Source organism: Agelaius tricolor, unplaced genomic scaffold (genome assembly GCF_023055355.1).
Source record: "Agelaius tricolor isolate 1412-34295 unplaced genomic scaffold, bAgeTri1.0.p SCAF_16, whole genome shotgun sequence".
NCBI lineage: Eukaryota > Metazoa > Chordata > Aves > Passeriformes > Icteridae > Agelaius > Agelaius tricolor.
In genome coordinates, this window is record NW_027269276.1 from 11,964,809 (window position 1) to 11,988,802 (window position 23,994).

Genomic DNA, 23,994 nt, shown 5'->3' on the forward strand with positions numbered 1-23,994 from the left:
GCTGCCGCAGGGGCCACCGGGGCGGGCAGAGCTCCCTTCGGTGCACAGCGCTCCACCTGCCGCCTTTGCGGACTGCGTGTGACCCAGCCGTGCTTCGAGACAGCTGAACCCCTCGGGCCAGCGGGGCACGGCGGCAGCGCCGTGCCTCGGGCCGACAGGCGAGGCGGTGAGGTGAGCGAGCGCATGCCGCGCGGCCGCCCCGCCGGGCACAGGGCCGGCTGCACGGCTGAGCGCAGCCCGCACCGACACCCGGGCGCTGCTCCGCTCTCGTTCCTACCCCTGTCCCTGTCCCTGTCCCGCCCCCGTTCCCCAGGGCCGCCCGGGGCCGCCCCTGGCGGGCGGAGCCGCCGCCGCGCCGCCCCTCCCTGCCCTCCGCGCCGGGTTACATGGCGGCGGCTGCGGCAGCGGCAACTGCGGCGAGGCGGGCGGGCGCCGGGCGAGGGCCGGTGGCGGGGCCGCGGGGCTCGGCCGTGTGAGCAGCGCACCCCCGATGAGCCTGGGAAGGCCCGTGAGTGCGAGGGGCGGGGGGCGCGGGGGGTCTCGGCCGCCGCACGCGCGGGCCCGGCCTCGCCGCACAAAGGCGCTTTGTTCCCTCCGTCCCGCCCGGCGGCGGCAGCGGCGCCCCCGGCCCGCTCCGTTCCCTCCGCCCGGGCCCGGCCCGGCCCCTCCGCACTGCGGCGGCCGCGGGGCCGAGCGGGGCGAGCGGGCGCTGACCGGGCGGGCGGGGGCGGGGGGCGCTGCCGGCGGTGCGGCGCCGGGCCCGGGGCCGCCTGTGCCGGGGGCGGCGGGCGCGGCCTGAAGGGCGTTTGAAGGTAGGGCTGCTCGGCGGGGGCCGCGGCCGGGCTGGCCCCGCGGCACGGCGGGAGCGGGTCCCTCGGCCCGGGCGGCCGGAGCAGCGGCGCGGGCGGGCTCGGCCCGGCGGCGGCGGGAGGAAGGATGTCCTTTGCCGGGGGGCCCGGCCTCCGCCGTCCGCGGAAGTTTTGCTGCTGCGTTCGGCGCGGTTCTGCGAGCCGAACCAGATAGGGCACAGGTACCGCTCGCTCCTGCTGCCCGCAGGCGCCGGGATCCTTTTGTGGGAAAAGTGACTTAATGTTCTTAATAAGTAGCTTGAAACATCCGACGGAAATGGCTTGAAGAGAGACTGCCCGAGTTTTGGGATGTGGAGAACAGGTACCCCTGCCTAGGCAGGCAGGATGCTCTCGCTTGGCGTCTGTAGGATGTGTCTCTTTTTTTGGCTAATTCAGTGCCGTTTGGGATCTGCCTGACAATGGCTGTTAATTGTGTTGTGGGAAAAGAAACGGCGGTCGCAGTTTTGTCGTATGGCCGGTGCTGTTGCCAGCAAGCTTTTTACTTAAATGTGTGTGTGTGTATATAAAAACAACATCGTCACAGCATTATGTGTTAATAAACCGGTTACAAATTCCGGAAAGCGGTGGCTTAAAATAGAGGTGCATTTTGGTTTGGCAATTGCGTTCAGAAAATTGTGTGCTCTAAAGCTAAAATGGGAACTTTCATTTCAGCTCTTTGCTCAAGCTCGGTGCTTGCTTGTCTGGTTGTTATCTCGAATCCACTCTTGACTGGTTACCTGTTCAGTGGAACAGCAGATGGTAGCACGTCTGCAGAGGTGCAGAAGGCTGTGGTTAGCTGATGGTGGGCTTCTTCTGGGGACTTTTCATTATTATTATCTAAAGGGAGAGCCAAACCATTTTTAAACACGATACAAAAAAGTACACTGGGTTCTTGTGTGTTTTTACAGATCCTTCAGAAGATTTATAAACTAATAGTAACATTTGCTTACTGCCAGCACCGAGTTCCCTAAACAGTGTGGGGAGCAAGTAGGAGGCTTTAGAAAGCAGCAGTTTCGTGAGTTGGACGATGACTCACTCTGCCTACTGACTGCAACGTGGCTGATCTAAAAAAAAAGTTCTGTGCCCCGTATTTTTTAGTCAAAGGGATAGTACTTAGCAGATTGTATAATATATCATTAGTCATTCTCGGTCTTTCTCCTGTGAGTAATAATTTGATCATTATATGGTCAGCATAATCAAATTAACTGGTATCTTTCAGTCTTATTTGTATTTCTGACAAAGTAAACATCTCATACCTGACTATTTCAGTGTACATCCTGTTTCCTGAAAACTGTGATAAATCCACGTGCGGGAGCTGAGCGTGGTTTGAAGGGGCTGCTTGCGCAATGCCCGAAGCCAGTCAAGTGTGGTGATCATCACTGGGGGTCATTTCAAAGCCCTTCTGTGGGTCACTTCTGTTACTCTCTCCCAGGAACTGACCCATTTTAAAACCATAGTTATAAACCACTTAAGAAACTGATATCTTTGTGTTTCACTCTTTAAACTTTGTGTGAAGAAGGAGTGAAAGTACCACTTCTAAAAATCCTGGACGTCGTGGCAAGGTGGCAGCCTAGATGAAAATGTCAGTGCCTGCGTCAATAGCCTGTTGAATAGCACAAATTGGGATTATAAACCCCCCCTTTTTTTATACAGTAGTCCATTATATGTTTAAAGTGGTTAGAACATGGGATTAAGTAATTTGTTCACAGAAAGGAAGCTTGGAGCAGGATCAGGTCAAATGAAGGCTGCACCGGCTTGGTTGCTTATGTTGTTAGCATTTGTTTTCTTAGCTAAATCAGTCTGGTTGTGCAGGCTCTCTGAAAACATTGTAATTAGTGGACACCTGGTGGAAGGATAAGTGTAAACTGGTGATTAAAAATGCATCATTTCAGAGATACAGAGGGAAAATTGCAGGGCTCCTACTTCAGGAGTTGGCCATAGTTCCCTTTCTCCCTGAAGCAGTCCTATCCTTGCTGCATTCACTCATGGCAGTAGGGGGTAAGATCTGAGTTATGGTAAAGAGATGGTAGATCTTTTTCTTTGCTGCTGATGGGCATAGTTTTGAATCTGTTCCTGGGCTGTTTAATGGAACTAGCTAAAAGAGAGTTTCCAGATGTGTCACGCAGCTGGTGCAAACAGTTTCGGTATTGCTGCATGTTGAAGACATCAGCAGTGTGAAACAATAAGCCTAATTATGCATCAGAATACAACTGGTTGTAGATGGTCCCAAGGATGTAAAATACACCTTTATGCAGGGTAATTGAACAGAGGCCTTGGTCCTCAAGTTAATGTGATATTTGAAGTATTGGTACAAATTTTAATTTCTGTAACAAGTGGTGGGATGTTGGAGTGAAAGGTGAATGGGGTGATGTGAACTGTTGTACTGGCAGCAGCTCAGGATAAGTGAACCTGAAAGTAGTACATGTGAGTGAGAAAATACTTTCAAGTTCAAAAATGTTAAAAATCAAGAGGCTAGACATCTGGGTTTTACAATTGTGAACAGGGTTGGATAGTCACTGATGCTGTCTTCTTTAGGGTAAGTTTTACTATTGTTCTTTAAATAAATTCATAGCTATTTTAAAAGGGGTTCTCACTCTAGTGTCTTAGTATTGCTAAAAATTAAAGATAGTTTGGGGAAAAGTAGTAGTGTTTGTTGTGAGACTATAATATTGTGTTTGTACTGAGACTAATAACTTTTGTAAAGCACTCTTTAAGATTAGGACTCTTGCCAAAGCACAAAGAAAGGAGTCTTAAGGCAATCTTAAGTTCTGTGTGCTGAGTAGAGAAAGCTCTGAAGATCACCCTTGTGGCAGGGTATACCACATCAGCAGAGGGCAGCTCAATGCTTTTCAGTTCAGAAATACCTCATTTGGTGATCTCTATTGAAAAAGACAAACTGAGCAGCAGATAGCATGTGTTTCCTTCTCCCCTGTGTTTGTCATGTTCTGCCCACATACCTGGGGGCAGGTGGTCTGTGCCAGGAGGGAGCAAGGCCGGGCACTGGGGCTGTGTCTTGATGGCAGTCAGGTTTGAGCCAAAGGAAGGTTAATATTTAAATGTGTTGAAAGTCTTGTTTCTCATTGCCAGTGTGCCTTTCTTTCTTTTTTTTTTTTTTCTTTATACAATTCTGATTGCTTTAGTGAATTGAGGCCATTATTTAAAATATGTTAATAACCTGTCAGCTGCTCTTGTTGGTGTTAGGAGCAAGGAGACTTGTTTTGCTTCCTACCAGTTGTCCCACTGAAAGGCTAGCACTGTTTTAAAGGAAAACATTCATATAATTAATTCTGAAGTGTTGGGATTGTGTGGTGACCTTTACATTTAGGGAAGAACTGAAATGTGTTAATCTGAGATTGAACAGGAGACACTTAGTGGTTTGATGTGACCTCTACGTGCTGGGGAAGAACATTCAAGTGACTTGTAGTGGAATTGCCCAAAGCTTACCACACTGTGTAACATACACCTCTGACTCTTCCCGTTGTGGCATTTCTGAGCTTTTAGAAGAAGTGAAGATGTTGTACAAAAATGCACCATGTGGTCTTTATGACTACATTCTGCTGTTGCTGACGGGAACTTATTGAGAAAATTGCCAGTTTGGTTTTTCATAATAGTAGGTGAATTCATTACACTATTAAAAAATAAATGATGTCTGAAAGAGCCAATATGTTAGGGGAAATGGTTGTAGAACATATCAGTGACTCTGTAAAATGTACTTGCTGCTAGTTTTTCTCTGTAATCTAGGTTGGATAAATATAGAAATAATTGATAAAGCAATAATATTTGTCTGATATGTAGGAATTACCCCTATGATTCCTGTAACAATGAGTCTATAGAGGCAAAGTTATTATTTGAGATATTGGTAAAATTTATCCAAGATCACAAGGATTAAAGCTTTATAAGTGGCACTGGATGTGTGTTGTATATTCAGTAAATACTGGGAGTGTACAAGCCACCATTTCTGTGTGACCATGTTACCTCTTATTATGGTGAAATAGTTAAACCTGATTTTGTCTTCAAATAAAAGTTTAGTGAAAAGAATTATTTCAAAATTTGCTGACAGATGCTATGGATACTGTTGCTTCTGGCTTGTCTCTTAACAGCTCTTAACAAAGCAAGTTTGCTTTGTTAGTCTCTATATTAAGACTAGGGAGGATTTCTTGTTTTGTACCGTAAATTCAATAGATGACATCAAAAATGTTCACGATATATGTTTTAGAAATGGTGGTTGGTCATTATTGCTTTCCTCCACAAGTGTGAAAGGTACATATAATTTCTAATTGGTTTAGCTTTTTTGATGATTGATTTTTTTTTTTTTTTTTGTAACTGGACAGAAATAAGTTATATATTTAGGATAACTCAATGAGTTGGGGGAGGAGGAAGACTTTTGTATGTGCTGGGGTACTGATGTATTTTTCTCTGCTTTTCAGGTTGCCACGGAGTAAAATGGATGGTAGCTTTGATTGTGATTGTGGTGAGCTGGAGCCACCTGATCATTAACAGAAGGCATCTTTTGTAAATCAAGAGCTGCCAGTTTCCCATTTAACTAGACTGTAAACAAAGAAGAGAAAAAGGAGGAAGAAGGAAAAAAAATAGTGCTTACCAGCACCATAGAATGACGCTGCTCAGGACCAGTCCAACACTGAATGTATCTGCACTGTGAGGAGGAGGATGTTAATAGAAGCCTATTATGTGCATATTTATTCACATTTTTGTTAAATGTTAACCAGATTAGCACAGTAGAGCTGAGTGCATAGTATGTCATTTCATTCCGTTTGAGTTTCTTGTGAGTATTTTCTTTAATGTCTGCAGAAATGCTGCACCTTTCTTGAACTATGAATGCTGCAATCTTTCGATCTTATGCTCAGTTTGAGTTCTAGAGCTTACAGGCTCTAAATTCAAGGGGACACAACAGGCCTGGCTGGCTCATAATGAAATGAGAGTGTCAAGAAACCATCTTGCAGTCAAAGCCAAGTGTTTCTTCTCCCTTTCTCTAAGACCTTTCCTTCAGATACCAGTGGAAGTGTCTCCGTGTGTTTACAGAAGCTTAGTAGTTTGAGGAAAAAAGTAAAGAATTTTAAAATGGCAGAAAAATTTGAAAGTCTCATGAACATTCATGGTTTTGATCTGGGCTCTCGGTATATGGACTTAAAACCACTGGGCTGTGGTGGAAATGGCTTAGTTTTTTCTGCTGTCGATAATGACTGTGACAAAAGAGTGGCTGTCAAGAAAATTGTCCTTACAGATCCCCAGAGTGTTAAACATGCTCTACGTGAGATCAAAATTATTAGAAGACTTGACCACGACAACATTGTCAAAGTATTTGAAATTCTTGGTCCCAGTGGAAGCCAGTTAACAGATGATGTGGGCTCCCTGACAGAATTGAACTGTGTTTACATTGTCCAGGAATACATGGAGACAGATCTGGCTAATTTGCTAGAGCAAGGCCCTTTACTGGAAGATCATGCCAGACTTTTCATGTACCAGCTGCTACGTGGGCTCAAGTATATTCACTCTGCAAATGTTCTGCATAGAGATCTCAAACCAGCTAATCTTTTCATTAATACTGAAGACTTGGTGCTGAAGATTGGTGACTTTGGTCTTGCACGAATCATGGATCCTCATTATTCCCACAAGGTATGCAGAGAGTGGGAATATCTAAGAGATGCTTTGACAACTGTTCCTTCTTAAAATAGCATCTTTCTCCCTTTTGCACAGGTAGATAGGCTGTGGAAGGCCTCCTTAGCATGGTGATAGAACTACTATAGTTCAGATAGAACCACTGCAAGCATAAAAGTTTTTTTTTCTTTTTTACTAAATGGCTTCAGAAAAGCAAAGGTTTTAACAGTGAAGACAGAACCTGAGATTAAGAGCAACATTTAGTTATATTTAATTATAGAAGCCTTAGGTAAGATTATTAGTAGTGCATTCGTAGTGCAACTGTGGCTACTTTGGGGGATTGGTTTAGAGATACTGTCCTCCTGGTCTAGGTGTTTCACAAGAGAGTCCAGTATCATCTCTGCATTTTTTTTGGCATCTGGGAATGAGAAAGTTTTGCTGTAGCACCTCATTTGACTAATAAATAGTGTCATATTTGTATATGGTTGCTGTTCACTTATAAAGATACTTGTAAAGGCAGAAGGTTTAGTAGAATGCACACAATATAATGCCTGGGACTCTGAGACTAAAAAAATCTTGTTAGTAGTGCATTAAAAAATAAATTAAAAACATAAGTCTTCAAAATCTAATAAAATTTTTTAATTAATTTCATTAGGGCCATCTTTCTGAAGGATTGGTTACTAAATGGTACAGATCGCCCCGGCTTTTGCTTTCTCCTAACAACTACACTAAAGCCATTGACATGTGGGCTGCAGGTTGCATCTTTGCTGAAATGCTGACTGGGAAAACCCTTTTTGCAGGTGGGTAGAATAAAATCAGTGTTATATTCATAGAAGGAGTGGCACTGCTTAATTATCTTCCCCAGGAAAGATTGATTATTGTGGCTAACATCAGTAGTCACTATCAGATATGCTATATTATTGTGCACTTATATAAACTATAAATTGATGTGTCTGTAAAGCAGAAGACATTTCAATTTTGTTAATTGTATTGGTGTGCATTTAGATAAAAATCACAATTTATTGTAGAAGTCATACATGGTAAATATGTCTGTAATTGTGTTAAGCTAAATTTATTGATTGCTTAAGAAGTGTTCTGATACATGTGTGAATTGGTGCATCCAGGGAGTATTTGAAGATTATGAATACCCTGAGTATGCATAAAGTTTATTTTTTTTAATATAGTCAACCTAATCACTTCTTGCTTCTCTATATTTTAAATTATTAAGCCTCAGGGGCATAGATTTAAAGGTGTAAAATTTAGTGCAATACAGCAAGGAAATGGGCAACTTTCAACTGTTTCAGGTAAGATAGGAAGCAATGCTTTAGTTTCATTGGGTGTATTTATATTAGAGCTTTGTTTAGGATCAGGTGGAAATTTTTGGAGCCAATCTCTTGATGGCCATCCTGTACCATGCTGCTGACCTAGCTCAGAGCACAAACTAGAGCATTTTAGTGAAACTGTTATTTGCATTATAGGAGATCACCACCTGCTGACCAGCACTCAGTCCGTGAGAGCAGAGGAGCAAACTGCAGAAATGCCTCTGAAATGCTTATTTTTGTGCACCCTAGGGCCTCAGCAGCAGCTGTCTCATTCAGGTTCACTCTTGGATTTGCTCCTGTTGGTCTGAATTACAGGAGTAATACAGATAAAACCTCTGAGAGCTAAGCTTGCATTTCAGAGTTCACATTCCTTTAGACACAAGGACTATGGACTGAAAGCACACCTCTGCAGTCATTCTTAGCTTTGCATGAAAAGGCAATAGAATTGAGACCTTCTTCCCATTAAGAACTGTCAATTGAAAGCATTATTCAGTATAAATCAGTGATTAATACGTGCAGAAGCTTCTCTTAACATGCAGTGAGTTTTTCACTCCTTGAGTTACTAACTACTGGAGTCATGTCCCCAGAGTATTAAATGCTTGACTGATACAAGATTTATTAGGTTGCCATTGGGAGAAAGTCTGCAGATTTCATCATTCAGCATAGACTGATCACAACTGCCAGCATTTTGGGTTTTTTTCCTTTGAGTATCATTGGTATTTGTCACAATTTTTATTGGCCCAATTGCTGTGCAGAGAGTTAGAATTCTGTTTAAAAACTTGGTCTTAGTCACCAAAATCCTAAATTTGTAGGCTTGTTTATATGCCTTAATTGCATTCAGTAGATACTTAGAAAAATATTTTAGATATAGATGTGCCCCTCTGAAAATTTAGCACTGCCGTGGTTTTCTAATCTAAAGAAAAATGGATTTCTTGACGTCATGCATTTGGAAAGGGAAGATGGTTGGAGATATGACAGTTATTCTGCCCTGAGACTCTGAATAAAGTTCTTCTGCAGAGTTGTTTGGAGGGTTTGATTTGGTTAATTGCAACTTCCTGTCTGCTTCTGAACCATCCCTTAGGAATCCTGCTGTTCAGAAAGCTGATGAGAATGGGAAGGAAGAATACAGATTAATATTGCAGAATCCTGGAACAAGTGAGGGAAAGGAAGTTGAGACAGTGGAATTCAGTAGCTTTTCCAAACAACTTCTCTACTTCTTTGTTCTAAATGAATATTTTGCAATAGTTATTTCCCTGATAGTGGACAGAAAGCTGATTAATTTTTAGGATGGTATTCATTACACAGTAGAATCTGTTTTCCAGCAAATTACAAGCAATATAACATCTGATAGATCATATTAAGTAATTTGTTGTAGTCTGAAGTAGAACAAAACAGATCTTTCAGTCCAGTAAAGACATTAACACAAAGCAGTACTGATTCATTTGGGGAGCTCTGTCAGATTTTCTGCAGTGACTTTGCCTCAGCTTTTCAAGTCACCTGGCAGATGTGTGATAGGATGTGCAGTGCAGACTGCTGTGCTGTGCAGGCATGAAGTGAACTGAGAAGTTTGGAGATGGTAGAGTCTCTTGCTGGCCCCATTTATTTTTATATGTGTTGTCACATACATCAGTATTGTTTGTGATTGCCCAGAGCTGCTTGGTGAAGGAAGGAAACATTGGCATGCAAATAATCCTATATAATTTCATCTGCTAGTTGAGTCTCTAGGATCCTACATCCTCCTTGGAGCTGAGCAACGAGCTGAAGTTGGCAGGTTGTATTTCTGGGTACTCCAGTACTGAATATAGATGCTGTTCATTATTCAAAATTGACTTGCTGTATAGGCCCTTGTTGTTCTTACCCAGGGAAGCTTCAGGTAGTGCTAAAGAGTACTGTAATTTCAATCATAATAGAGTATGTTTTTCAAAAAGAGCATCACTCTATGTAACCAACAGGTGATTTTTGTCTTGCACTTGACAGTTAATGCAGGATTTCAGAGTAGAATATTAATATAAATGGTTGTGGTCTGCAAAATGTCTTTCTGAGCTAAACTACTACTGTTTTTATTAGTGAGGGACAAACAATTCAAAGTGAGGTCAGATACTGTATTAATTAGGTGGATCAGTTGAAAGGGGAGGATAACAGTATTTGGTGTATAATAAAAAGGGTATTGCTGTAGAGTACCTCATCCATGGTGAAGGCACCCTTACAAAAGCTTAATGTTAGGTCTCTTTATCTGTGAGTAGCAGCTCTTCATATGCCACAGCATTTCTTGAGAGCTCTTCAGATTTATTATCATTTAAATTCAGAACTTCAGCCTTTCCTCTGTTGCAGGAGATTATAATCTTTTACTGGAAATAGCTGCTCAGAGTACAAAATTTTGACATGCCTTTCATATACAGGGATTAGAAATGTTTAAAGTTGAAATGGCAGCTTGTGTTTTCTTTTGGTGCTCAGGTGCACATGAACTTGAACAGATGCAGTTGATTCTAGAATCAATTCCTGTCGTACATGAGGAGGACCGTCAGGAGCTTCTCAATGTAATTCCAGTTTACATTAGAAACGATATGACTGAGCCACACAAACCTTTAACTCAGTTGCTTCCAGGCATCAGTCCTGAAGGTAAGTAATGAAAAAATCCTTGATTCAGTGTTTTGATGTTTCAAAAATCATCAAGAAGTGTGCAGCTTTGAGGTGCAGACGTGTGATTGTTAAAAGCAAGTTTCAGTTAGAAGAATCCATGTTGTCTGAAGAAGGATTGTCTTCTGCACTAATAAAAGAAATTTACTTCCATGATGGCTGCTTGGTTATCTTTAGAGTAGAATTGTCAATCTCTGCTGGACCTGTTTGCACTGGAATTGCTGTTTTGAGACACTGGCCTTTGAAATACAAGGGAACATTGGAATGGAGTCACTGTAGAAGGACGGTCTTTCAGATGTTTTTAAAAACAGTCTCCCAGCCAAACCAGCAGCAGTGTTTCCTGGTAGCCATTGGTGGATACTGATTGAGCTTGAAACTTTCTGTCTCTTGCTATTTTTTATGCTTTAAGTTAAATTATGGCTAATCTTAGATTTGACTTCTCTCTTTTTCTGATGGCTGCAGGATGCATATTTGGCACTTAGTGTCAGGAGCTGGTACTTCACAGGCAGCTAGAAGCTTTGAAACAACTAGAAGGCTCTAGAGCAAAGCACTGCACCTTAATGTTAGGTTCTAAATGTCAGAAATTTCCTATTTAATGGTAGCTTATATTCTACAGCACTGGACTTTCTGGAGCAAATTTTGACATTTAGTCCCATGGATCGATTGACAGCAGAAGAAGCTTTGTCCCATCCTTACATGAGCATTTATTCCTTTCCAACGGATGAGCCTATTTCAAGTCATCCTTTTCACATTGAAGATGAGGTTGATGATATTCTGCTAATGGATGAAAGTCACAGCCATATTTATAATTGGGAAAGGTAAATTTATCACTTACTGTGGTAACATAACTGGATGGGTTTGTGCTTGAAGTGACATTGCTTCATGGTCTTGATTTCCTTTTCTGTGTTTCTCCCTCTTGAATTGACCTGAGAATAAAATTTTCTTATTTTCTTATAGCATTTTCATTGGATTTATAATCCATTAGTGGTGACTTGGATATACTGATGGATTCCTGAGTTGCCCTCAGGACTCTAGAATCTAAAGTTAATATTTCCATTATTGTTTTCTTCCCCAAAATACTTCTCTAAAAATAAACTTTGTTTAAGGAGAGTTTTAATTATGATTGTCTTGTCTAATGCTTAATGCATATTGTAGTAAAGAGATTTCACAGTAGTCATCTTAATTCAATTAAACACACTTTAGAAAAAGTTCTGTACATGGAGTGAGCTGTTGTACATAATTCTGTTTCTTTTTGCTAGATTAAATTAAAAACCTGGAAGAGGTACCCAGTTGGATTAAGGAAGAGCTTTGTGTTGAATTGTCATTATTTTGTAAGGGAATTTCTAAACTTGACTGTCTGTGTTTTGGGAGCCAGAGGGCTGTTTTTAGCTGCTAACACTTAGGAAATTGTTTTACAGATACCATGAAAGTCAGTTTTCAGACCATGACTGGCCTATTCATAATAACTATGAAGCTGATGAAGTTCAGCGTGATCCAAGGGCTCTTTCTGACGTTACTGATGAAGAAGAAGTGCAAGTGGATCCTCGCAAATATTTGGATGGAGATCGTGAAAAGTACCTGGAGGATCCTGCCTTTGACACCCACTTCTCTACGGAGCCTTGCTGGCAGTATTCAGATCACCACGAAAACAAGTATTGTGATCTGGAATGTAGTCACACTTGTAATTACAAAATGAGGTCCTCTTCATACCTAGATAATTTAGTTTGGCGAGACAGTGAAGTTAACCATTACTATGAGCCCAAGCTTATTATAGATCTTTCAAACTGGAAGGAACAAAGCAAAGAAAAGTCTGACAAGAAAGGCAAGTCTAAATGTGAAAAGAATGGGTTGGTGAAAGCTCAGATAGCACTTGAGGAAGCATCACAGCAACTTGTTGAAAAAGAAAGGGAGAAGAATCAGGGGTTTGACTTTGATTCTTTTATAGCAGAAACCATCCAGCTTAGTTTACAACATGAGTCTACTGATGTTGATAAATTAAATGACTTGAATAGTTCAGTGTCTCAGATAGAGTTGAAAGGAATAATATCGAAGTCGGTGAGCAGAGAGAAGCAGGAGAAAGGAATGGCCAATTTGGCACAGTTAGAAGCTCTGTACCAAACTTCTTGGGACAGTCAGTTTGTCAGTGGTGGGGAGGGATGCTTCCTCATAGACCAGTTCTGTTGCGAAGTAAGGAAAGATGAACAAGTTGAAAAAGAAAATACTTACACCAGTTATTTGGACAAATTTTTTAGTAAGAAAGAAGATGCTGAAATGCTAGAACCTGAGCCAGTAGAAGAGGGGAAGCTTGGGGAGAAGGAAAGAGAAGAGAGCTTTCTCAGTAACAGTGGGGAACTCCTCTTCAACAAGCAGCTTGAGGCCATAGGTATTCCTCAGTTTCACAGCCCTGTTGGTTCGCCTCTCAAGTCCATCCAGGCCACGCTAACGCCTTCTGCTATGAAATCATCTCCCCAGATTCCCCACAAAACCTACAGCAGCATTCTGAAACATCTAAACTAAAACACTCAGCAGACATTTCTTTTATATTCATGAGATGTGTTTGTCTTTTTTTATTACTAGTGTAAGTAATTTTTTTACTTGAATCAGATGGTGTAATTTTGGTATGGATTTCGTTAGTTTTCTGTTTACCATTGTTTTTACAATCCAGAATTACTTTCTATACATGAGTTAGTTTTGTTTTTAAACTGGCATGTCGTTTGCACACAAAATTAAAGAATAGAGCAAAATAATGCAAAATGCAGGAGGTAACAAAAAAATGCACTAAACCAAGTAAAAAAAAAAACATTCTCTCAGTAAAACAGTGTCCATGTTTTGCAGAAAAAGAACCTTGCCTTGAAATTTACACAGTGAGACTGTACATAATTGCATGAGAATATCTATTTTTCCCGAAACATTTTTTTCATTCATGCGTATTTTAGAGTTTTTCATACTCTACACATTTCTTAGACACATGATACCAGCAGCAACTGAAATGAATGCAGAATTTGGTACGCATGTGTTATCTACCTCAAGGTAACAGCAGTATGTGGCAAAACATTAACCACCCATAGTGCTTCTCATTATGCACTTCTATTTAGCCAGCATTATTGTAGTAGCTATTCCTATTGAAAATCATTCAATATTTATAAATGTTCTGGTATGCATTCTTTATAGTGAAGTGTTAATATGCAGCACTTTTATTTATTTTAGCAAATAAGTATATTTCTGTAATTATAGAAAGTCAATTTTTGAGTTACTTTTCAGATAAAAGTTTTTGTTTAGCACTATGGTTTTATTGCCTACATAGCTGGATATATATTAACATCGGCTTATTCTGAGGCTATCCAATACATTTTTATTTTTATTTTTTAGTTTTCATTTCAAGTAAAGCACTCACTGTGTATAGGAATTTGTAATTGGAGGTGCTTGATCTCTACAAAAGAAATTAGGAATTGCTTTATTATCAAATGCTCCTAGAAGTCTTAATTGTGTTCATTTTTTAAAAATTTTGTAATGTTAGTTGTGTGCATGGAAATAATTAAGGTACAACATTACTGTAGGTTAAAGTTCTATATGGTGAGACATTTTGTTTTTACTGTATGTTTTTACGAATGATTCCTGTCCCACTCCCAGCCCCCCTCCAAAGCAAGCATGAATAAAATTAGGTTAAATATAGCATGTAGCATCTCGGTCTTTTAAAAATTTGTTTTACCTTCTGATTTTTTGAAATACTGGATGTATCATTGGCTCCCCTGTTTAAAACTAAAAACAAATAAAAACATGGCCAGCAAAAATGGCTGTTTGTGATGCTTTGTACACACCCTGCCAGAGGAGGAGCAGCTGCTGCGCTGCAGCTGGGGCAGTTCTGAGGGACACTGCCTAACACAGGGTGCTCATGGAAGCATGAGAAGCTCTCCCTGGAAGGGATGCAGCATCCTGCAGGGAGACTCCCAAGAGTTTCCTTCTGTCCTGCTGCCTGCAGCCTGCACCAAGGAAAATCCCTTGTAGTGGGGTGGGTATGAAAGCACAAATATACAGCAGTGTCCATAACCATTTCTGTTCAAAAAAACAATTGACTTTGGGAGTATAAGTGACCCAAGTTAGTGTTTTATCAAAGTTTTAGCCAGATGAGTGCTAAAGGAAAAGCTGCAGTGTGTGTGTGAGAGCCCCTTTGCACTGCCAGCAGCCTGGAGTGAAGGTGAGCCTGCAGCTTCCTCAGCCAAGAGCCTGGCTGGAGCCACTTCCATGAGGAGGCTTTGGGAGCATGACCAGGTACCTGCTGTGGGATGTTACAAAATGTGCAGGTCAGGTCCCTGTTGCAGCCAGCCCTAGAACAGAATGTATTTCTCTTCCCCTTGCTGCCATCACAGCTGTTCCAGAGGGAGCTAATTAACTGTACAATAAAGCTACTGGCAAACTCCTACAGCTTTTCCTGTGACAATGCTTTAGTTCCTCCAGATTCTTCCATCCCTGCTCCTCTGGCAGGTAGCACGTTTGCAACTGGCCTAAAACGAGGATCTGTGGCCCTTGAGTGTGGCACAGGATGGGCCCCTGGGGAGGGGACAAGGACTGTGTCCTTGGGCAGGGTCCCTGGGCATTCATGCAGCCACAGCAGTGGGTGTGGGCCAGAGGCAGGGGTGACCAGCTGCCCTCTCAAGGGCTGTAGGGCTTTTGTTGAGACTGGGGGAGAGCAGTGGGTGGGGAGTGTGGAAGGAGCACATCTTGTACAAATGAAGTATCTTTTTTGCTTTTTTTTTTTTTTTCGAACACATGTGAAACTCAACAGTACTTAAGAAGCCTGTAAGGGTACAAAGGGAATGTTCTACACTAAAAGGAAGGGGAGAGTTGAGTGTTGAGCCTAAACCCAGCATGGTGCTTGATTACCTTTGTCTTCTGCCTGTGCTGAGTACAGGCAGCACTGTGCAGGCTGTGCTGCCTGCTTGGTGCAAACCCTGCTCTCACAACAGCCTCCACCCATGGGTCTCTGTAGGGTGCAGTTGGGCCCTCGGGTTTATTATGTAGCAGGAATTCCCTTTGTGGAGACAAAAGTGTTTTGTAAGGACCATGCAAAGTGAAATCACTGCTAGAAAGTGAAGGTACTGTGGTTGTGGTGCTGGGTTCTCCCTTGGCAAACTGCAGGAGTGTGGGAAGAGCAGCCTGCAGAAAGTGCAGGGTGTCACAGGTTGTTCCCATTGGATGGAAGATGGTTCCTGCCCTGTACTCATCTGCCGTGCCCATCCCTTCAGGAAAAAATAGGTCAGCTACATGTGTAGCCTTTTGGCTGTGACCTAGCAACAGCATTGTCTTTAAAAACAAAATATGGAAGAGGCTTAAATTATGAACCAGATAAAGGGACCACTGTTTCATGTCAAGGTGCTTGCCAAGTACAATGGAATACCCTTATTTAACAAAAAAGCAAATAAGGAATGAGAAAATTACCCAGCTTTTAAAAGTACCCTTTCTTCTCCAAGTGGCCTTTTGTTAAAAGGCAGCATTTTAAAGTACATTTAACAAGAGCTTCGGCTAGAAGAGGTGATGTTTACAACAGACCAGGACGGAGCCTTTTGCACATCCTCTCATCACATGAGGTCTAATAATTGCTGAACAGTTTGTTCTGATCAAGAGTTCTTAACCATGGTCAGTTAGCTTTCTCAGAGTTGTATTTAATTTTAATTAAATCAGAGTTGCTATATATAATCTTAGCTATTTTTATAAGCCTTTGCCCGTGCTGCTGGTAGTGGTGTGATGGCACTGTGAGTCTAGCACAGCTTAGCTGGTCTCTGCTGTGGGCAGAGCTGTCTGCTGGGGCTCTAGGCTGGGGTTCTGTGAACCAGCTGGGCTCTGCACCTGTACCTGCAGCAAAGGGCTCACTGCCTACAGCAAAATCTGTGCCTTGATGTACCTTGTTTTCCTGTCACCTTGCTGCTGCTTTTCTGTGCTGCAGAAGCTCTTAGAGCAATGCTGATGCATCCCTTTTAAAGCCAAAGTTCACACTTTGATCCAGCTGATTGCCTGGAGGCACTGGTTTATGAACAGGTTTTTAATGCCTTTTTTCCAGGAGTCCACCAGAGAGTTTTTTTTCCATATGGAACTAATGTTGCTCTTTTTTTCTGTCCCCTTCTAACCTCTGTGGCAGTCAGGGATGTAGGAGTTTTTCCACATGTGGACTTTCATCCCCTACTCTGCACATGCATACTGCAAACCCCAGAGAAGTGTAGGCAGGGCCCCAAGGAATTCAGTGGCACATTGTGGTGCAATTATTGCTGAATATCAAGAGGAAACCATCCTTGAGCTAAATCTGCTCCCACAAGTCTTTATTTATACTCATGTTGCTTTCCTGCTGCTGAGATCTGGAAGTGCTTATCAAGCCTTCAGCTGGGTTTTACAGGTACTTAAACAGTAACCTGTCTTTGTTCTTCCATAGACACAGCCCTGAGCAACAGCAGCCCTGAACCGATCTGTTCCTTACTCCTTGAATTATTTCAGTTCTTACAAAATCCTGTAAATTCTTGTTTGCTGTTCTGCCTCTGTTTGCGTCAGACTTGAGCTGCAGGGCCTGGGCAGCCCTGCCAGGGGGTATTTAGTAACAAGCAAATAATCCAGATCACTGCTGGCACCCAGCACTCGGGCTTCCATTCCACTGTCTATATTTAAAATGGTTATCTGCTTACTCTGAGTGCTATTGGAGAGCTCCTTAAAATACTGGCTGCTGAAAAGTTCAGTGGCTGCTTTTGGCCGGGGAGCAGCGTGGCTGGAATGGTGATTTGTGTGCAGCAGGCCATGTGCACAGGGAGCTGTGCCCAGCAGCCCCTGGGGACGTGGGCATGGCCAGGTATGGCCACGCTCTGCAAAGAGCTGGCAGCAGCCACACGTGTCATCTGCCTTCCTCAGGAATCTGTCTGCTGCATCCTGACTGCTGAGCAGCCCTTCTATAGAGAACTCTGAGAATAAAATACCTTTTGTAATCTCTGTGCTGGGCTACTGCAGCCAAAATTACTTTTAACCTGAATGTCACCCAGCCTGGGTAGCTACACGTGGTATGAAATCCCAAAGTGTGAGTTTGGCAGCTGGGGGTGGCACAGGGAGCTTGTGACTCGTCCAGCAGCTCCATTGCCTTCGTGTCCCAGCTTTGGCTCCCTTGTTCCCAGCTCAAAGGTGCTGGGAGGTGATTCCTGCAGCTCACACACTGAGAAAGAGCATGGCTGTAGGGACAGGGATAGGGAAGGGCTTTTCCATCTGTCCCTGGGCACTTGGGTTAATCTATGCTTACATCCAATCTGTGTTTCTAGAGCACAGAGTCATTACTGAATTGCTGCCTGATGATTTGATGGGTTTTCTTCAGTTTTAACATTGGTAGAAGGCTGATTTATTTTGTCCTAATTTGGTAATGTTCTGCATTACTTGTGTCTTAGCTTACACTTTTCATTTCTCCAGATTTCTTGTAAATTTGGCTTATTATATTCTTCTAGTAATCATTCATGGTTGAATATAGTCCAAGGAAAGTGATCCCCTGCCTGCTTGGCTAAAGATCACTGGCCACTCTCAGAATAGATGGGAGGCCTAATAAAATACAGGCTTTCCTTTATATCTGAATTTTGCCATCTTCCTCAAGCCATATCCCAGGGCTCTGGTGCTGTGTAGTGTGGAAACTTCACTGCCACACTAATCCCACTGTGGCTGGTGCAAGGTAAGTATAAACCTCATCATTTTTCTGTGTCACCATCTCCACAGCATCTTCCCAAAAGGCAAGTGTAGCCAGGGAATTTCTGCTTTACAAGATTGTTGATCTTTTAGTTTGCAGCTCAGGCTTCAGCAGTGGATGCTCCAAAGCCAGGCTCAGGCAGTGAAAGGACATTTTCTAATTCTTGTTCTTGGTTATGCCATTCAGACTGGATTAGAGTTTAAATCTTCAATGCTAGAGGCTGTAGAGAAACAATGTTTCCTTTTGATGCCTGTCTTGAATTTTATCATTCAGAAGGATTTAAAGGATAGACCTCAGTAACTGAATGACAGATTTACTGTGACTTCTGTGTTTGTTTGGATATAGATTCAGACAGTACAGCTCTTGAAATAGCTGGGTAACTAGCAGAAACATTCTTAAAGCCTGTGATTAATAAAGCAGATGGGTTTGGGTTTTGTTTTGTACCATATTTGTCTCAGATATTTTCTGCTATTGTTAGAGACTTAGCGGATTTTATGTTGACACATATTGAAAGATTAAATTAATTCTAGATACTAAATTATCTTTTGGACCCTTACACATGATATTTCACTGCTTTTCCATGATTCCTTATTCTCTTTTTACTTGCTTTTATACAGAGAGCCCCTCAGGTGTTTGAGCCTCTCAGTTTTGCACCATGCCTGGCCCTGTGAAGCAGCAAGGTGCCAGTCTGTGCCACTCTCTGAGTGCAGAGGGGACAGGAATGTCCTTTGGGATTGCTGGCACTTGGATCTGTATTTCTATTGGCCTTGGAGCTGCATCACCCAGGGTACAGCATCCACTTCCAGCAGGGCAAGGTGAAAAACCTGTGACTGGCTTAGGGACCTGCACAGGGCAAGGAGATTGATCATCCAGAGCAAACCCAGGAGAAAAGCAAACCCTGGAAGCCTGAGTGGAGATCTGGCTCACGGTTTGCAGCTGGAACGTGGCTGCCCACACCTGTGTGGCTCAGTTAATCAGCACTTGCAGCATTGCTGCTGCCCTGATAAAACCACAGTGATGTCAGCAGTGGAGCAGGGGCTTTGGTTCTTCAGCCAACACAGAGCAAAATACGAGAGCACAGAGCTGCTTGAGCAATTCACTGTGCCCAAAAGGATGTGCTGTGAGCAGCTGGGTGGCCCTGGTGGGTCACAGAGGGTACCAGCACCAGCAGTGGAGAGCAGCCAGTAGTGACCAGGGCAGAGTCCAGCTCATCCTCCAAAAGGCTGGTGCAGCCCAGGGAGAGGTTTCCACCCTGCCTGCCAGGAATTGCAGTCTTTGTTGGCATGGGCAGGAGGAAAAATATGATGGGAAACAGGAAGATTAAAATAATCCCAGTGAAAACAGGATGTTGGAAAGCTGGTAACAGAGTGGGGCTGCAGAGGGCTGCTGGGAGCAGGGAGGCTCTCACACAGGCAAAACACCCACTTCTCACAGGTGTAGGCCCACACCAAACCTTGAGGCACAGGCAGCAGACTGGTATCTTGTGTTCCCCAAAACACGACTGATTATGGCCATTTACACCAATTCTTCACCTTCTCTCCACACCTGCCTGAATTCTTTTTTGTTGGATGAAGGTCATAAGCCATTCCTGCACCACCTCAGCCTGGCACCACATTTATTTAGCAGCTAGGACCTGCCAGGCAGTGGGATGGAGCTGTTCCAGAGCCTGGCTGCCAGCAGGGAGCTGGATTTCTCCCAGCTGAGCACAGCCTGCTCTCCGAGCTGCCATCCGTGGCGTCCTTCCAGCCACGACAGAATAAAAACCCAGCAGTGTTTGTCTCTCACTAAAGTGCCTCTTCCTCCCAGGGGCTGACAGCAGCAGTCAGTGCTGTGGATTTATGGCAGGGGTGCTGAGGGAGCTGCTTCCATCCCCAGAGCCAGTTTGTGATGTGTCAGAGGCTGGTGAGGGGCTGTGGCCAGGGCCCAGCCAGCCTCTCCAGTGCCTTGCACACCCAGCAGAGGGGTGGTTCTGCTGCTCTGGAGCAGGGCAGCTGCAGACAGACACTGCTGCCAGCCTGGAGAGCGTGGTGGGCCATGAGAGGGCTCTGCATTGCAGGTCCCAGGCTCCATGAGCTGTGGACCATGCTCAGAAGCAAGCATGAACTCAGTGCCCCAGAATTTATGAGGTCACGGAGCCATTAGCAAATGCATACTAAAATCTCTGGCTGGGTTGTTCTTCAGGTGAAATGAAAATTGCTATTTTCCATGAGTCCATGCTATCCACTTATTTACTTTCCATGGCTAAATTGAATCTGCTATGTACACTGCCATTGCCAGTGTTTGTCAGTGCAGTGCAGATGGATGCAGAGCAGCCCTTGGATGAGGACCTTGTCCCCAGTTTTAATCAGCCAGGTGACACCGAGCAGTTCTCCCCTGACATCAGGTCATCCCCAGTTAGGCATCCCAGCTGGCAAGGGTTTGGGAGAGAAGGGGTTTGTGTGCTCTGCCCAGCACACACAGCCCCTGCAGCAGGGAAATTGGGCTCCCCCTGGGCTGTCTGGGCTTGTCTCATGAGTGTTCCAGAGTATTTGGGTCCTGAGGATCCCAGTGTTTCCTATCACCTCAGTTTCTCTTCTTCCGTGCTCAAGAAATGAGACAGGTTTGTTCTCCAGGCCCATGAAATAGTCACTACTTCACTTGGCTTTTATGATAAGTGATAAAAACCAGGAGGAGATGGAGTGCTCAGAGTGAATTGACTGGAGTCAGTGGCCCAGCTGCCCCTGGAGCTCAGGCCATTTTCTGGAGCAGTGGGATGCCCAGCTCCTTTAACAATCAGCCCATGCACAGTTCTTGTCCAAGACTAAATGAGGAGATGCATTTTCAAGATGAAATTCTTCACTGTGACAGGTTTTGCCATCAGTTTTGGTTCCTGTGGGCAGTGCCACAGGAGAGCCAGCTTCAAACTCCAGGAGCTGGATCTGGGGAGCTCCCTGTGTGCCAGGAGGGGAGTGTGGGGAGCAACACCCTGTGGCAGAGCAGAAACAGTTCAGATCCAGTTGGTTTTACATATTTGACACGAGAAATCTCTCCAGGCACGACTTTAATCCAATTTACAGCGTCTGGCTGAAGTGAGGTATGAGAAGAATTTGCTGAAGTGATTTGAGTGGTGATGTGTGGGGAGCTGGGGGAGCAGGCAGGGCAGCCTGCACCAGCCCTGGGGTGGTGGGGCTGAGCAAAGGGCTCAGGAAAGCTCCATCCCCAGCACAGACACCCTGCTCTCCACCAGTGGCAGTAGGTCAGCAACCTCCCAACCTGGTCCCTTCCCCTCTCCTTAAAATACTCAGGAAGTGCTGTAGAAACCAAGGTGGAGATGGTGCTGCTCATGTCCTGGGGTAATTCCCAGCAGGGAATGTTGTCTCTGGGCACTAGGACACTCCATTTCCACCTCTCTGCCACACAGCAGCCCAGCCCCATCATCCACACAGCTGGGCTCACAGAAATTCAGGAATTTTGTAGCTTTCAAACAGTTGAAGACACCTTCACTTCCTGCAGAGGGAAAGCAAGTCTCAAGAGGCTTTGCAGCATGCACAGATGTTAATTGCCTTCCTCCCACAGCACTAGGAAATTTATGTGTTGTCTTCTCCACTACAGAGCAGGAAAATGAAAGATGGAGTGGTTAAACCTCATCCTGCAAGAGCAGAGTCCTGACTGGGTGGGACAAACCAGGTGACTCCCAGTGCTGGAGAACCTTAAGGGAGTTGGGAGATTAAGGTAAGGAGGAAAGTCATTTACAGCTTTAGCTCTTTGTCCCTGAAATCTCTGCAGTGTCCTGGGCATTTATAGAAACCAATGAACGGTGTCACCTGAATGTGGAGCACTTACAGGGAGAACTGGAGCAGTGATGGTGATTAAAGGAGCATCCAGATGAGAAAGCAGTGGGAGAGCCCAGCCCTGTTGGTTTGGGAGAGCAGTGTGTTTGCAGACTGGGTTCATCCAGCCTGGAGACTGTGCCCTGGCCATGCTGCCTCTGCAAGCAAGTGAGGAGGAGTGGTTCCTGACCCTTCCTTCAAAAGAGGGGCAGGAAAAAACCAGAAGGTTTGGTCTAGACTGGCTGTAAAGGAGGGAAGGTCAGCTGTACCTGCTGTTGCTGAGGCTGTGCTGTTCACCACAGCAGCATTGATGGTGTGGGGCAATGGAGAGTTCTCACACACAGCATCATCACTGGGAGGGAGATCCTCCCCTTCTCCATTTTTGGAGTCCCTCACACTAGGAAAGCAAGGTGGGAGCAGCATCCAAATGCTGTGCAAGGACTTGCTTGCCACAGCACCTGTGGCTGCATGAGGAGGGGCTGCTGTGCCCAGAGCTTGCTGTGCTGCTGTGGGGAGCCTGGACCACGGCCCCCGTGTGCACCATGGCCCAGCAGCTGGTGCGGGTGCTGCAGCCTGCAGGGAGCAGCTTGTCCTGGCACATGGTGGGACAGATGTTTTCATGGCCACAGCAGGGCACTGTGAGCATCCAAAGGGTGCGGCTGCATGAGACAAGGATCTGATGGCCATCCTCACGGCCATTCCTGCCTCCCCCTCGTGGGAGGGCTGGGGAATAACTCATTCATTAGAAAACATCATTGCATGAATGACTAAGTCATTTTATAGTGCTAAATGGTCATTTCCAGTTACTGCCTATTTTAATTTCAGAGAATGGCTCGGCAGGCTCTCAGGTGATGTCAGCAGTGTTCCCACCCTGTCACAGCCCGGGCACAGGGACACTGCCCGGGCACTGCCCTGCTGCCATCCCTCCTGTGCTGGCAGCACATCCACAGCATTAAAAATGAAAGTTTCCAAACACGAAGGCAGCACTGAGAAAGAGGAAAATTACCCTTCAGGGAAGTATTCTGCTATTGTCAGGGCAGCGTGGAATGAAAGCAAAAAGGATTTTAAGACTGGGTTTTGGCTGCCAGTGGAGGCTGTGATTATAACCTGCAGCCTGAATGCACCATGCCTGAACCAACCCCTCCCCCTGCCCAAGCCTTAAGCCAGAGGATTTAAACAAGCTCTTATGTAACATGGTTTTAGTGTTTCCAGTAGAAATAGGTGTTCTAAATATAAATGATTTGCAGATAAAATAGGCTTATATAAAATGCTTTCACGTTTATATAACCCCATGTTGGCATTGCACCCAGCACCTCCATCACTGTGAGCCCAGTGCTGGGGACAGTGCAGGGTGCTGGCAGAGCCCAGCTGGGTGCCAGCATGCTGGGCCAGGGCCAGGACTGCAGCACAGACAATTCCTGTGCTGTCCCCTGCAGGGACCGTGCCTGCTGGGAGAGATGCACTTGGATTGCAATGCCTCATGTGCAATCCCCTCCCTTCTCCCTGCCCAGCTTTGCTCCCAGCAGGACATTGCTGTGGGGCTCCCTCTGGTCCTGGGGCATGGGGACAGCCCTGGCTCCAGCAGCAGTGCCATGGCAGCCCTGGTCATCCAGCCTGGGCAGCTGGGCACTGCAGACACTGCCCCCGAGGGCCAGCTGCTGGGGTCCTCTAGGCAAAGAGCTGGTTTGGATGCCAAGAGATGGAATTCTGCTTCACCCCAATGTCCATGCAGGGATGTCTGTGTGTGTGGGGGCATATATTCATATAACATACATATATTTGTATATATATATATATTAATCTGCAAGTATGTAAGGGGGAAACGGGGGAAAATGCCTTCAGGAGAGGAGCACAGTTTTCCAATGTACATACATACATACATATATATATATATATATATATATATCTGTGTGTGTGTGTATATATATATGTACATATATATATATATATGGATATGTGGATATATATATGGAGATATATATATATGGATATGTGGATATGTATATATTTATATATACACATATGACATTGTGGAAGACCTGACTGTCCCCAGCACAGGGCTG

The 23,994-nt window shown here is 44.5% G+C and overlaps 1 protein-coding gene across 2 annotated transcripts; it reads left to right on the forward strand.

Moving 5' to 3' along the window:
* Positions 1-346: 346 nt before the first annotated feature.
* On the forward strand, positions 347-14,214 carry MAPK6 (mitogen-activated protein kinase 6). 2 transcript variants are annotated; one of them, XM_071441546.1, is made up of 6 exons: positions 347-508; positions 5,276-6,482; positions 7,120-7,264; positions 10,241-10,405; positions 11,040-11,241; positions 11,842-14,214. In XM_071441546.1, the coding sequence occupies exons 2-6, from the start codon at positions 5,928-5,930 to the stop codon at positions 12,938-12,940; spliced, it is 2,166 nt and encodes a 721-aa protein (XP_071297647.1). In that variant the 5' UTR covers positions 347-508; positions 5,276-5,927; the 3' UTR covers positions 12,941-14,214. The 2 variants fall into 2 exon arrangements, with proteins under 2 accessions (XP_071297647.1, XP_071297648.1); XM_071441547.1 differs by lacking the exon at positions 347-508 and adding an exon at positions 1,071-1,170.
* The last annotated feature ends 9,780 nt before the right edge of the window (positions 14,215-23,994 follow it).

What these genes read in the sequence shown, in the direction of transcription:
- MAPK6 (XM_071441546.1), top strand. Translation starts at nt 5,928, where the DNA reads ATGGCAGAAAAATTTGAAAGTCTCATGAACATTCATGGTTTTGATCTG. An exon ending in TCCAGGCATCAGTCCTGAAG is followed by an intron (nt 10,406 to 11,039) that starts GTAAGTAATGAA and finishes TATATTCTACAG; the next exon opens with CACTGGACTTTCTGGAGCAA. An exon ending in CATATTTATAATTGGGAAAG is followed by an intron (nt 11,242 to 11,841) that starts GTAAATTTATCA and finishes ATTGTTTTACAG; the next exon opens with ATACCATGAAAGTCAGTTTT.